The 15,814-nt window shown below is 47.2% G+C and overlaps 1 protein-coding gene across 4 annotated transcripts in view; it reads left to right on the top strand.

Annotated features, from left to right (window-relative positions):
* Positions 1–15,814, top strand: part of IFT88 (intraflagellar transport 88) — a 2,010,164-nt gene that overhangs the window by 1,183,224 nt on the left and 811,126 nt on the right. For all 4 annotated transcript variants that reach the window (XM_069640006.1, XM_069640003.1, XM_069640005.1 and 1 more), the window contains one exon: positions 4,101–4,251. In XM_069640006.1, coding sequence (XP_069496107.1) covers positions 4,101–4,251 — 151 coding nt within the window. The remainder of the gene's footprint in view (positions 1–4,100; positions 4,252–15,814) is intronic.

Here is a 15,814-nt window from a genome sequence, read left to right as displayed (position 1 = left end):
TCCTTCCTTCCTCAACTGTGATTATGGGCACTGGAGAACAACGTGTTTCTAAGTACAGCTCATCTGGCGGGCATGGAGAACATCATTGCGGATCTCTTGTGCTGACAGACTTTGGCGTCCCATGAGTGGAAGCTCTGTCAGGAAGCTCTGGATGTGATAATCAGCAAGTGGGGGACTTTCAGGTAGATCACTTTGCTTCCTGGCTGAACAGGGAGTGCAGGTGGTTCTGCTTCAGAGAATCTACGTGATAGAGAGCTCTGGGGGATGCACTGATAGTAGAGTGCACTTTCAACCTGCTCTATGCATTACCAGTAATCCCTGTCATATGTGGCGTGCTGGAGTGAGAAGTCTGAGACGGAGGTGGCATTTCAGTATGATTTTTATTGAAAGAAAGAAGAAAATTCCTACCTTTCCTTAGTTCTAGAGGGTGGTCCCTACCTAACCAAGGAATAATTGGGTTGTTCGTCAGGTTGGAAGTCCAAATGAATATCCGTCGTCTGTCCAAAAATCTCCTCTACTCTAACCCTACCACTAAACAACAGAAAGAAACTTAAACAGTACCTGAGAAGGGCTCCCTTCTCCTGGTTCTGTATGAATCAGCCCGAGGGCAATGTTCAAGAGTCTTTATTTCAGTGAATGTCTTCTTCCTGAAGAGAACATGCCAGGAGAATGACTACCTTCTCCTGGCTTCACAACTTCGATCTTCTCTTGACAGTCCTTTACAACCTTTAGCTTTAACTTCTGATTCAACAAATGCAACCCATGAGAATGACTTCCTTCTCCTGGTTCTGTGACTCAAAGTGCTCTTCTATCTGTTTTTCACAATGGTTCTTATGAGCTTCTAATTCCCTCCAGGCTTCTCTGAGGGTTCTCTTGAATGTATCACACTCTTTATCGTTGATTTTAAGTCATGTCCCACTTACTGAGACGAGGGATACTACTCCAGAGGCTCTGTCTACTTTGGTTACTGTTGGAACAGGTATTGAAATGAAGGGGATTCCTTCCAGTGGTGTTCTTGCACTTAGTGCAATTACTGGGATGGGGGAGATCACTCCTGAGGCTTACTTCACAATTCTTATTCTTAATGCAATTACTGAGACGGTGGAGATCACGCCCAAAGCTTGCTTCACATGCCCCCATCCCCCTACCGGGTATCCCGTAGATCTGTTCCCTTCACTTTGCTCGGAGCATGTCCCTGGTTCTTCCTGGGGTGTTGGGCTTCTGCATTCCCAGTTGAACGCTTGTTCGGCTTCGCTCTTCTCTCTCTGTGGTCCTGCTGCATCTCTGGAGACGTTCCGGTCAGGTGGTATCGTAGTAGTTATGGGGCCACTTGGTCCACCTCCTCAAGGTCACGCCTCAATCTCCTGGATTCCAGCTTCCAGTTCGGCTTGCTCTCACTCAGCCATAGAAGGGCTCTTCTGTTTTGTGGCTGGTGTCCTCGCAGCGTCTGAGTTGCTCCTGCAAACTCCTGTCTTCTCTCCCGGTTCAAATTCCCAAGCTGACCTGGCTTCACAGCTGTTGCTTTCTTTACTGAGTCCTTCTTTGCTTTTTATCTTGTTGGGCTGGGACCTCCCCAGCAGAGTGCCATAGTCCATCGTTGGGCTTAGTTGTGTACTCCTCTTGCCTCCTTCGGGCCACCTTGTCCCAGTATCTTTCACATTAGTGTTCTGCATTACTCTGTGAATGTTTTTATTCTTCTCAGTACCTTCATAGTACAAATCCTGTTTAGACTAAGTGTTCATATTGATGGTGTCTATTCTTACAGGAAGAAGACAAGGAGTATCACAATAGTACACAGTCGTACTGTCAGCCTGAACCTCGACAGATCTTAAGGGTTTCATAGTTTTTACGGAAGGAGGATTAGGGATTTCCGTCATGGAATGGGAGTCCATGTCTCCATGGGGGAGTCTCTCCGTGTGAGGTCCTCCTGCTTTTTATTGGGTAGTGGCCTCACAGGGAAGAACTCCCCACTGCGGAGAAGTGATGTGTTCCTACGAATCGTCACACATACCGCTGGTTCTCAGGGGAGTACGCCTGTTTATGTCCACTGGGCACAGAGAACGTGGTACGTCACATGGCATGTCCCATCTGCTCTCCCTTGCGCCTTCCACGGAAAGCAGATCTTCTCCCACAATCACATGAATGAGTCCACCATTCGAACCTTGCCAGTTTGAACCTTCATGCCTGGCTGCTGAAAGGTTTATGTTTAAGGAGTGGGACTTGTCGCAGGATGTCCTGGATGTGCTACTCTCGCCTAGGAGGCTTGCCACCAAATCTGTTTATTCCTGCAGGTGGTGTACATTTTCAGCTTGGTGCCAGGAGAGGGATCTGAACCCTTTTACCTGTTCCACGTCGTCGTCTGTTCTGGATTTTCTGCTTTCTTTTTCCCGGACTGGCCTGCAGATTGACACTATGAAGGGGTATCTTGCTGCCATTTTGGTTTTCAAGAGAACCTTAGAGCAGGGTTCATTTTCACAATCCCCACAATCATGCAATTCTTTGGGGGATTGTGCAATCAGTTTCCCCCTTGCCAGTTTGTTGTTCTGGCTTGGGACTTGAATTTAATGTTAACTTTTCTTTTGGGCGCGCTGTTTCAGCCCATTTTTGTTCATTAAGGTTACTCATCCTTAAGGTGATTTTCCTGGTCGCCATCACTTCCGCTAGACTGATGAGCGAGCACCAGGTGTTATTGGTAACACCTCCTTATTTGGGTTTCTAAAAAGAAAAGGTGACCTTGAGTGAGGCTATCCTTCCTCCTGAAGGTGGTCTCTGATTTCCGTCTGTCTCAAAAGATCCATCTTGTTGTGTGTTTTTACTTTCGCCTCATCCATTCATAGCACAGGGTGGATTCCATCAGCTGTACCCATTGCAGCCACTCAGCTACGAAGTCTCTTGGACAAGTGAGACCAGGAAAGAGGGCCAGCTTTTTGTTGGTTATGCTGGTGTCTGCGCTTAAAGGGCTGTGGCCAAACAAACCCTGTCAAGGTGGGTCATCCCCTGCATATCGGAATGCTTTGACCTGGCTGGTAAGGATGTGCCTGAAGGGCTAATTCCACCAGAGGACGGGCTGCCACCTCTGTTCTGCTCCATGTTGCCCCTGTTCTGGACATTTAACAGGCGTGGGGGTTCTCTGCACACATTTGCGAAGCATTACTGCTTGGATTCTCAGTCATGACCAGATGCTAATTTTGGTAGAACGGTCCTTCAGAGTTTTCTGGTTTAGGTGGTGTCCTGACTTTCCTCCCTCTTCCAGATCAAAGTATTGCTATGGAAGTCTATCATAGATCAGAAATCCATTAGAAGAAAACATTTCTTCTCTGTAAACTTCTTTGCAAGGGATGTTTCTCCCACCGATTCCTCATCGCTCACCCGACCTACCCAACTTGGCGGATATCTAGTACACCTTAGTTTTCGGGTCCATCTGGTGAGAGTGCTAGGGGAAAAGGGTGGAATTAAGGTCACTGGTGTGGCACTTTGATATATACTGTCCGCAACATGACCAGTGAGGGGCACTTAGAGGTGTCGGGCAGAGCCGAGCTGCACCTCATAGCCGTAGAAAAGTTTCTGAAGCGCAGCTGGGCTGGGGCATCGATATCATAGATGAGGAATCCGTGGGAGGGACATCCATCCGAAAGAACATTACAGAGAGGTTATTAATTTGTTATTTAGCATTAAGCACCACCTACTGTGTGTCAAAACATAATGGTACAGTTTGTGAGAATGGCATTGGTGGATACATACTTGCCCTTTTCAATGCTTGGCCCGTTTTCCCTCCTTCTCACTTTTTGGTTAGACGCACTTCATGGAATTTAAGTCTCCTCATCCTCCCTTGGAGTGGTTGAGTAAATAAATAAATTGGTATTTCCAGATATACAGATTTCCAAGGCAATAAAGTGGACTAAACTTTGACAACTTTTAATCAGAGGGAGGAGCAAACCATCTGTTTTCTATACTTGTATGCAAAGAGTTGTTCTCTGGACAGAAAGACCACTGCTATATTTTGTCTTTTGTATCAGAATAAAGTCATTCTGGTTATGTCAATTTTGTTCTGAAACATTAAAAAACTGCAAGTACATGCTCCTTAATTTGAGATTACTCAGGCATGAAATGTTGGATGATCCCAATCAGGCGACCGAGTGGCTCATGCAGCTAATCAGTGTTGTTCCAACAGATTCACATGCACTTGCAAAACTTGGAGAACTGTATGACAATGAAGGGGATAAGTCGCAAGCATTTCAATATTACTACGAGGTAACAATAGCCTTTCTACTCAAAGTTTGTTGTCTTAACTTTTAACAATTTAATTCAATTTGCTGCATATTTGACACATTAAAGGTCACTCTCTACTTATTAGCTCTGAATGCATTTTTTTTGTAAAATGTTTTTGTTTATTGAGTTTTAATATAACAGAACTACAAAAGTCCCCTGCAACCTTCCTGACCTTCCCCTCGGTACATGGTTGACACAACTGTTTAATTGGAAAAAACATAAAGGGTTCAGGATATTCCCAGTATGCGTAGCCTTTGAGGGCAGTATTGTTCAGCAAAATGGTGGACCATTCCGTTGAAAAACCTGCTTTGTGCCCCTTGAATTGTGTACGTTACCCACTCCATCAAGACAAATTCCCACGGTTTCTAAATCCAGTCTAGTATTTGCGGAGGATCTACGGACCTCCACTTCCTTGCTATTACCAATAGTCCTGCTAACCCGAGAATAGTATAGGCCTTCCGACGATACTTTGGCCACTTCTTGCTGTCCGGCCGCACCACACCCAACAAGATTTCAGCTAGGGATCTCTCTACAGGGAGGTCGAAAATCTTTTGCATATGTTCCTCCATTTCCTCCCAGTACCCTTGTATTTTCGGGCACGATCGGCAGATATGTAGCCAATTGCCCGTATCCCTACACCCCCTCCATCATTTTCTGACACTGATCGTGTTATCTTGTGTAACCGTGTAGGTGTATAGTGCCACTGAAACATAGTTTTGAACCAAAATTCTCTGACTTGAAGAGATTGTGCCTGCTGTGGGATATCGGCTCAGAGAGAGGACCACTGTTCTTCCTCGAGGGGCGCCCCCAGTGTGTGTTCCCATCTGAGCTGATAGGGAGGTGTGTTGAATGGGGGCTGATCTGTAAGAAATTTGTACAGGTTAGATGTCAAGTGTTTATTGCCTGGGTTTGAGATTAGGTACCTTTTGAATGGCGTCAAAGGTCGTGTGGCAGCTTGTTTGATCAGAGGGGCCAGCAGCTAGTGGCGCACTTGAAAATATTGGAACCTCTGGGATTCCTGTAAGCCCAATTCTTCCTTTTTTTTTTAAACAATTTTTTTTGATTTTTATAACATAAACAACCAAATAACCAAACAATAAACACTAGTCATAAATGCAACAATTATAACTTCCAATGCCTCCCTAACCCCGAGCTTACTCCATACCGTCATTCTCTGTAATCTGCTATGCCTGTCGGGGAGTCATCCTCACCATCGCCTGTATGAGCCGACTCGGAGTGGCCACTAAATGCCTTCAGGCCATCAGTGTCTCTCCTAGGTGCCCCCCTCCACCGTTAACTGCTTCTCTCCACACCGCAGTCTCAGCTTCCACCCATTTCTGAAGGTCGCACCACCACACTTCCACCCACAGTCTGTTAATAGCTTTCCAGCCCATGGCAATCCTGCGCTTGGCTAGTATGTAGGCCAGGTCCTTAAGCTTACATACATGTTTCAATTTACGCTGCCTGGGAAACCCCCCTACCATGCACGCCCACAAAGATTCTACTTCCAGTTTAATCCCCTTCTCATTTAGGCCACTCGCCACCTCCCCCCAAAATCTCTTAATTTCAGGGCATGCCCAGAACATGTGTATAATTCCCGCATTTAGTTCCCCACATTTAGGACATGTTTGTATCCCTGCATACTTGAATCGCACGATCCTCTGAGGGGTCATGTACGTCCTATGGGTAATATACAACTGGATTTGCTGCAATTTCGCATTCCTAGACGCTTTCTTGTGGTATCTCTGGGCTCTCACCCACAAGCCGTCCCCCATGGATTCTCCGGCTTCCTCTTCCCAGTCCTGTCTCAGCTGGAGCACCTCTTTACCAACCTTGGACATGCGTAGCTCATGAAATCGGGAGACCTCGTGGCCTCCATCTGATTGTTTCTATGACCGTGTCAGAGCCTAATTCTTCCTTACATTGAGTAAAGGGTTTGACGTTATCCCCTTCAAACATGTCACGTATTTTGGTGCACCCTGCGCTTCGCCAGTTTGCAAAGCTCGCCTGCTGCATACCAGGAGTGAACTGGGGGTTGGTGAGTATTGGGGAGAAGGGAGAGGGGAATGTCGTGATATGATGTTGTCTGATTGCATGGTCCTGTAATTTTGCTACAATTAATGTTCCGTGGCCTCTCCTGCCTGTTAAGACATAAGTTATCCCCCTTCCGCTGGCCCATTAGTGCGGTCTCCATTTGTCCCAACCTATTGTCCGAGCTCCCTGTGAACCAATCTTTTATCACTCGCAGCTGTGCAGCCCTGTAGTTTTCTCTAAAGTTTGGGAGACCCAAGCCCCCTCTATTTGGGGAGAGCATCCGCATATTTAGCGCAATGAGTGGGGGTTTGTTCTTCCAAATGAATTTAGAGATCATTTTATTTATTGCTCGGAATAAATGCGACAGGATCTTAATTGGAAGGGCCTGAAATAGAGGATCCGGGTAAGACCACCATTTTAATAGAGTTGGCTCTACCCTACCACGTGATCATAAGTGGAGTGCATGTCTGGATTTGGGCGAGAAGGGGTTGAAAGTTTGCCTCATATAACTCCCCTAAAGTGCGCGTGACAGAAACCCCTAGGATTCTTATGTTCTTGGGGACCCACTTCAATTGCGTTGCATCTTTGGCTTTGGCAAGTCATCCCCGTCTACTGATAGATTTAGAAATTCCGACTTCGGGACATTGATTTTTAATCCGGCAACCTAGCCAAATCTTTCTAACTCTGCCAGTGCTGCAGAGAGTGAGGTTGCCGGGTCTGTGATGGCCAGGACCATATCGTCCGCGTATGCCATCAATGTGTGCTCGTCCGTGCCCAAGCAAATACCTTTAATCGGTACTGAAATGCAGATCCGTGTTAACAGGGGTTCTAGGTGTAGTACATATTAGAGGTGGGATAGGGGGCAGCAGTCTAGCTTCAGGATTAGCGTAGTTGGCCTGCACCCACGCGATGTATTTGGCCCGAATCCCATTGTTCGCAGGTGTTGAAAAGGAAGGCCCATTCTACCCTGTCGAAAGCATCTCTGCATCCAATGAGACCAGCACTGCCTTGTCTCCTTTTTTGATTAATTTTTACAATAAATGGCAGCTCCTCCACAGGTTATCGTGGGTTTTTGCATTTTCTTATAAATCCCGATTGGTCGGGGTGGATTAGTAACGGGATCAGATGTTCGATGCGATTCGCTAGGACCCTTAGTATATATTTTCGCATCCAAGTTCATAAGTGCGATCGACCTGTATGACCCACACTTGGCCAGGTCCTTGCCCAGCTTGGGAAATAAAATGATCTTCGTGTCCTCCATGGAGGCCATTACTGTGCCCACGGAAGCAATAGAGTTGAAGAGATCGGTAAGTTTAGGGGCCAGAATGGGGCTACATTTTTTATAGAAGGAAGCAGAGTAGTTATAATAGCCGGAGTAGGCCTGGAGCTTTGTTTAGGGGGAGTTTCGCAATGGTCTTCTCGACTTCCTCCCGGGTAATGTCCCTTTCTAGCTGGTCCCTCTCTACAGTTCGGATTGTTTTCAGTGGGGTCGCCCGTAGATATTCATGTTGGAGTTGCGGTTCTGGATGTTCCGATTTATACAGAGTTGAATAGAAGGTGTGAAATTGTGCTGTGATTTGGTCTTTTTGCTTGAGATAGAGTTGGCTTTTTTCTGCGTGTTTCATGCTTATAAGGTTTTGTTTGCCACTAGCGTCCCTGTACACCCTCTGAAGTCTGTCTCCATTTGCTTCATTATGTCTCCCAGTTCTTTTTCGAGATCTTCTTCTACTTTTTTCCTTTGTTTGCCCCTGTATGCTGCTACCACTATGAGGTCACCCCTTATGGTTGCCTTGAAGGCATCCCATCGAGTGGCTAGGCTGGTCTCCGCACTGGGGTTTAAGGAAAAAATACACGAATTTTCTGCCCCAACTCCTCGCAGATGACCTGACCCGCCAACAGTCCCGTCGGGAATTTCCATGTCCATAGAGAGTTTCTCATACTGGGGAAGGCAAGCGTTAGTGTTATCGGGCGTGGTCGGAGATGGTAATAGTATGAATTGAGATGTCGCAGATGTGGCCTATTAGCTTTGTCGAGGCCCAAATGTAGTAGATCTTAGAGAACGACTTATGTGTGTGGGCGTAATGTGTGTATGCCTCCTCATTCCCTCTCAGCGCCGCCATACATTCCTAAGTGCCAGTTGTTGAAATTTGGCATCAAGGGCTTTGGACACTGGGGGCCAAGCATATTAGGCACTCTTATTTCTATCCTGCGCCAGGTTCCGTGCAATGTTAAAGTCCCCTAACAGAATGGTCTCACCTTCCCCAAATTGCTCTAAGCGTGACAGGAACAATTTTAGGAAGCTCTCTTGCCCTGTATTGGGGGCATATACTGAGGCTATTCGCAGGGTGATCTGACCCAGTTTAGACCGACCGAAAATATAGCGGCCTTCCTTATCCATTTGTGTGTTTACTATTGAAGCCTGGACACTTACTTTGAATGCTAGGAGCACCCCTACTGTCTTATTTCTGGAATTAGCCTGGATAATTTGTGGGTATTGTCATAGTTTTAGCCTATGCGGGTCCTGTAGTCTAATGTGTGTTTCTTGTAGGGCAAGTATATCGGAGAGAAGGTGTTCTAATTTCTGCTGTTTTACTGGCGTATTCAGCCCCCTAATGTTAAGTGTCAGGCACTGTAATGTCCGGGTTTGTCATAGTATGCCCACCGCTGGGAATTCTCCTTTTGCTAGTCGGTGTAATGGTCAGCCACCTGTCCCCCTGTACCTTCCTACCCCCTGATCTCTATACTCGTGAACTAACCTAAATGTGCTCCCCTATACCCCCCTTCCTTCCACCCCTGCCACAAGCCTCCCCAGACCCCCCTCCCTGGTGTAGGTTGCCATTCCTAAACCACCCATGGACAAAGCCTGTGAGGCAACCCACTGAGCGACCCAGGGATACTTAATATGCAGGATGTTCTAAAACCCCCTCTTTCCTCCTACTTAAATTCCAAGGTGAGCTCATGCAGCCCCAGTGATGATTATAGAAAGTGTTCAGACCCCGACTGGACACTTCATCGAGTTTTCACCTTTATGTTGTTGATGAGGTTTATGGTCATAAGACCAAAAAAATAAATCTCGAAAAAAAAATCTCGAAAAAAAAGGCCGAAAAAAAAAGTCTTTTTTTTATGACGTTTTTTATTCGAAACCCCCCCCCCCCTTTTTTATTTTTTTTTTTTACCATTTTTTTTACCATTACCATTTTACCATTCTCCAGCCGACGGGAGGGAGCCAGGTGTGTTTTGTAGGGGTAGATTTTGGCGCTCCCGTTTGGTGCGTTCCTTCGTCGTCCACTCCCAGTGTTGAGGACACTTAGGAGTATGTCTGTTTAGAATTGCAGGGCCTGGCTGGTCATCCAGCTCGATTTGCATTATTCCGGCCTTCCTCTTTCGTAGTTATCCTATGGGTTGTGCCATTCCAGCTGAAGAGGAGGCCAAAAGGAAAGATCCATCTATAGGTCATCTTTTTGGCTTACAGGTGTTCCAGTAGACTTCTCATGTCCCTTCTCTTCTGCAGGGTCAGTTGTCATATGGTAGAGTTGTATCTCGCTCCCGCAGTAGGAGATTGGCGCAGCTTTCCTCGCCCCCCTAAGGATCAGTACTTTTTGCGCGTAAGAGGCCATTGCAGCCAGGGTGTCCCTCGGACGAGCCCCTGGGTCATTGCATATTGGTCCTACGCAGTGGATCCTGTCTGTTGGGACATCTGTTTCTCTCAACAGACCTTTAAAGATAATTGTCACTTGCTCTTTAAGGTCTGCATCCCGTACAGCCTCTGGAAGATTCTGAATGCGGATATTGGCTCGGTGCGACCTGTTCTCGAGGTCATCGCATTGAAGTTCAGTATTGGCAGCTAGGTCCTAGCTAGATGGTCTAAAAGTTCCTCCGATCTCGATGTGTCCTGCGCCAGGTCCTGCAATGCCCTTTCGTTGGTGTCGACTCTCTGCCCTAGGGTAGCTATGTCTTTGCGCATGTCAGCCAGTTCTGCTTTAATTTCTGTGGTAAGCGTATGAAATTGTGCTTGCAGAGTTTATCCTGGAATGAGGAGGCAGCGTTCCATATCCTCCTTTGAGGCGGCCATGTCACTTTCCGCTGTGTTCGTCACATCCTGACAGTCGTCTCCTTCGCTGGGTGCCTGTACTGCTCTGGACCAGCACTCCTGTAGGTTTTTTTTTCTTGGTTGTGGATTGCAGTTGTAGCTTCTTCGCCGCTTTCTTTCCTTTGGTGCCAGGCATTTACTGCTCCTGCTGTGGGGCCGGCGTGACATGATCCGCTTCCCCGGCTACACCCAAATTGGGGGACACCGGCCTGGGCCTTTCGTCTGCTTGCAGGACCCCCCTCTGTGGAGTCTGCTGTGAATGTGCCCTGAGCGTATGTCTCTGCCCCAGTCTGTGGTGTCCGGTTGGTTGTTGCACCCCCTCCCTTACCAGGGGTTGGGTTAGCAGGTTTGCTGTGCTAGAGTACTATGTGGGCCCTGTGGTGGTGATTTTCTCACATTTATCCTTTTCCTTTAAACTCTGGTCCCCTAGTGTCCCTCCGTGAACCACTACTGGCCGGCGGCTGGGCGTCTGTCCCACCCCCAGTCTGTAATATCCTGTTGGTTTTTGCACCTCCTTGCTTGTTTAGGGGCTGATTTGGCTATGCTGGGGTATTATGCAGGCCCAGTGGTGGTGCTTTCACGGTTGAGGCGTGTGGGGGAAGAGGGATGGCTACTCTTCTTTCCTCTGCTGAACGTATGGTATCCCTCCGTGGGTCGGTAATTGCAGGCAGCAGAGACTTGTCCCACTGGGGGAGGATGAAGTGTGCACCTACCTTTACGCTGTGATCCACCTATCCCGGTGCAGCAATTATCCTCCTGACTGCTTCTGCAGGGTACCCCTGTGAACTGTCTTTCTTGGGAGCCCCTGTCACCGAGGGATTTGTTCTGTTGCTGGTCGGCAGAGTGCTGCGGGGTCGGAGCTCACACGGCCGCAACTCTACACTACCGCGCCATATTGGAATCCATTTTATTCTTTTTTTAAAGTCAAAAGTAATGGCATAAATTTAAGATCTGATGGAGAAAAGGAGAAAACATCACTCTGAAAGTACAAGTTTTACCCTTTCAATTTGACAACCCTGTTTGTCTTTTTGGAACAATGTTATCATGACAACTTTTCATTGTTTTAAAAGGAGTATAATTGGCATAGGAGGTATGTATTAAAGATGCAAATAATAAACCAACACTTTGAATGGATTCCTTCCTCCCACAGATTCCTCATCTATGATATTATCTCCCAGCTGATCTTTGGAAACTTTTCTACCACCAGGAGATGCAACACAGCTCTGTCGGCACCATGCAACGCTGCTTAGACCCCTGAAGGAGGGACGCCACGCTAATTAAACAGGTTAAGTGTTTATTGACACGGAGCTCGCCAGTCGCCCCTCTTACATCAGGCCGCCTTTTCGTTTCCACTTCTAACTGCCGTTCCTCGCTGCGGTCACGCGACGCTCATTACAATCAAGCACAAGAGCACGCGCGACCGCCGCGAGGTACACGGCGGTACTTTACATTCTCTAAATATCTTCCCCCTCAAACAGGGCAAAAACACTTTATATAATACTTATAACTGTAATGTAAAACTTAACAACTATAATTAAAATAAATCAGAAAATATGTCTGAACCCAAATAAAATAGAAAGTCAACAGAATTGTACAGTTTGCACATGACTTAGTACTTTCCATGTCCATTTACATTTTGAATACCTTAAACATGACTTGAGCAAAATAATATCAAGTCTCGTAATCCCTCATCCACACCGGCTTAGACCTGGACCTATGTAAAGAATCCTCTTCGACTTTTGACCTTTGACTGTCATCTTCTCTGACCTTCCCACTTATCTTTTCCATGTTCTCATCCGGCACCCCTCCTCTCATCTTTTCATTAAATCTAGTATTATCCTCCTCCATCTTCCTCAACTGTTCCTCACCTTCGTTCCTTCCTCATCACCCACTTTCGCCAATCTTCCTTTCGACCAAACTTCACCACCTTCCAGAACTACCACATTACTTTTTACTGCACATATCTTCTTAGGACCCAGAAATCTACTTTCCACACACTTGTTCACTAGTCTAGGATTTTTGACATACACTTTTTCTCCCACTTTCCAATCACGTTCCTTCACCCTCATCCTGTCATCAAACAGTTCCTTATTTCTTTCCTGACTCAATGCAATAAGTTTCATAATCTGATTACGGTCAACATTAACCACCTTGGCCATTCCAAGCCATCCTGGACAAAGCCTTGTCCCAGGCTCCCTTCCCTTCATCGAAACAAATGGGGATACTCCCGTCACCGAATGAGGCGTAGTGACATAATTCCATGTCAGCATCTTTAATACTTCCCTCCATGGTTGCCTCGATTTCATGGCCATCTGCAGGCCCCCCTTTATATATCTGTTAACTCTTTCAACAAGTCCATTTGCTTTAGGATTATACAGAGCAGTCCTTGTGTGTTTTATACTGTATCCTGCAAGAAACTTCTTCATTGCCCCAGACACAAATTGTACCCCATTATCTGACACAATTTCCACTGGGACCCCCTCCTTAAGAAATACTTTTTCTAAGAATCCAATCGGCTCCCTTGCCGTGACCTCCCTTACAGCCTCCCACTCAAACCATTTGGAATGAAAATCCACTACAACAAACACAAATTTTAAACCATCTCCCAGACCTGCCGCTGGACCCATTATGTCCACTGCTAACTTACTCCACGGCTGGTCCGGTACCACATTTGGAATTATCGGAGCTTCTCTCACCACTCTGCATTTGTCACTCGTTTGGCAAATTATACAATCCTTGACACACCTTTCCGCACACCTGTCAATTCCCGGCCACCAATAATTCTGCCTCAATTTCCTTTTCATAGCCGCTTCTCCAGGATGCCCCTGATGAGCCAGCTCAACTAGTACTGACCTAAGGGAATGAGGAGGAACAATGCACCTCCCCCTCCTTAACCTATCCTCACATAAGTTTAACTCATTTTTTACTTACCATCCAAACTTTTCCTTTCTGGCCACCCCGTCACCGTCCAACCTTTGACTAACTTGAGGTCATTATCAGAGTTCTCTTCCTTCACCCATTCCTCCTTACTGACCGCACTTTTTACCTCTGCTACCACCAGCTCCTCCTCTGTCACTCTGTCCTCCATAGGTTCACCATTAAGAGGCAGTCTGGAAAGGCAGTCTGCCACAACATTCCGCTTCCCTGGTAAATAGCTCACTTCGAAGTTAAAGTTTTGGAGTCCCAGACCCCACCTGCTTATTCTAGGAGAACCCATGGCCCACCTGCCACTCTCAAACATCTGAACCAGGGGTTTGTGGTCCGACCTGACCACAAATCCTCTTCCCCACAAGAAGAACTTAAAATGATTTACTGCCCAAAACATGGCCAACCTTTCTCTTTCAATGACAGTGTAACGCTCACCTGAATCCCTCGGAGGCGCAGGTCTGGGCTGGGGGTTCTCAGAGTCTTCTAGGGTCACGCGCAGGCCTCGAATGCCACCCTGGAAAGGCCCTCTCCTCACTGAGATCTTGATCTGAAGGGTGAGGTGTCTGCAATTGTGAGAGCAAGGGGTTAATAGGATATATAAGCCTGACAGGCAAGCTGACTCCCCTTCCTGGTAATCCCCACGTAGTTCGTAGGCTGAATGTGCTCACCTTATATAGGTGAACGCGGAGCTCTCCATCCTGCGTCTGTACAGGGGCGCCGAAGCCAGTTACTTCACTGGTTAATTGTCCAGCCTCTTGGTTGCAGAGGATGAAGATTTGGAGCTAGGCCGTCGTTAGCAGCACGAACGGCGGTTGCTTGAATGGAGAGCGATGGAAATGCGAAGGTATTGCAGGCAAGTAAGTAAGAAATGTCAATTCGAAGTTTAAAGCACTTCTTAATGTCTCTTTTCCTTTTTTCAGGTTGCAGAAGCAGCTGGGTAGAAAAATAGATGTCGAGGAATGCGCCGAGGAGTGAGAAAGATGAGAGCTGCCCAAAACACGTGCGTATGGATGGAGTTTTGTATTTCTTACTGATGTCCTTTTGTTTTGCAGATGCGAGTAGCAGCGTCGGCGGAGGCGAGAAGAATGCAGCGCAGGTAGGAAAAGGTTCACGAAGGTTACTAACCAATGTCCTTGCTTCCACAGGGTGCCAAAAAATGGAGAGCTGCAGCCCGTGGCTTGAGATGCACCGATGGATTGGGTAAGTGCTGCGCTGGTTTTATCTCGTGCTAACCTGGTGTTCTTTTCCCTTCTCAGATGCTGCTGAAGACAAAGATGGTATTTCAGAAGGTAAGATTACGGATTTCTCTTCCCTAGATGCAGAAGTTGCAGATTCTCTGGAGCTGACACGGTGAGCGTCCTGCTGCTATTGCAGAATAACGCGAAGCACGTTGCTCTGATCGGGCGTGGTTTAAATAGCCTACTGGAGTGCTTAGGTGTCTCCTTCCACAGCAGCCTCGCCCAGGAAAGAAGTCCCAGCTTCCAGAATAGTTCCAGTATCCAGTCCCAGGGAGTGGTGCTGGCCACACCCAGAAGGTAAAGTAGTTCCAGCCATGGATGGATGAGGATTTCATCCTGCAGGTGAGTGAGCAGCATGGTCTGCAGCAGGTAGGTCCACCCAAGCACCATTCCTTGCATCATGAGCCCGGCACGTCCTGTGCCGGGACTGGGTCCCCTTATGAGCCTGGCGCCACTGGCGCCAGGACAAGGTCCATAAGGCCCCTATGGGAGCCGATGGGAGCCTGGAAATGAAGTTGTGACCCGGCTTCCGAGGCAGTTGGGCTAAACCTGACTCCTTGGAGGCTGCGGTCATGACAGACAGAATATTTGCTTTCTGCCCCTCTCAGCGTCCTAGACGCAAATGCTATCACTCTCTCAGTATTGTCCTTGTTGTACTGCACTAACGTCGCGCCCAGTCCCAACATGCTCGCATCCACTACCAAAACCGTTTTGTCTTTAGGTTCAAACCTACCTATGATGGCGCCTCACCCACTGCTTGCTTAATGCACTCAAAAGCCACATCACATTCCTTAGACCATTCAAACCTCACTCCCTTTTTTAGCAACATTCTGAGGGGCACTGATCCCTTGGCAAAATCTTTTACAAACCTATGATAATATTCGGCCAAACCAAGAAATGATTTCACCTGCTCTTTATCTTTGGGTACAGGTGCACATCTTACTGCTTCCACCAAGTTCTTTTTTGGCCTCACCCCTTGCTCATCTATCTCATGTCCCAGATATTCCACCCTATGTACCGCAATCTTACACTTGCTCCTCTTCACCGTCAACCCTGCCTCACTCAATCTGCTTAACACTTGTCTCAACACTTCATCAGGTTCTTCAGTAGATCTAGCATATATCAACACATCGTCCTGGAACACAATAATGTTTTTTACTCCACTCAACACCGTCTCCATGACCCTTTGGAACACGGCTGCCGCGGACGCAAGCCCAAATGGCATCCTACAGTATCTAAATGAACCAAACACCGT

Source organism: Ambystoma mexicanum, chromosome 7q (assembly GCF_040938575.1).
Source record: "Ambystoma mexicanum isolate Mex_15411 chromosome 7q, UKY_AmexF1_1, whole genome shotgun sequence".
Lineage (NCBI taxonomy): Eukaryota > Metazoa > Chordata > Amphibia > Caudata > Ambystomatidae > Ambystoma > Ambystoma mexicanum.
The sequence above is the reverse complement of the archived record's forward strand: the minus strand, read 5'-3'. Positions and strand labels throughout refer to the sequence as shown.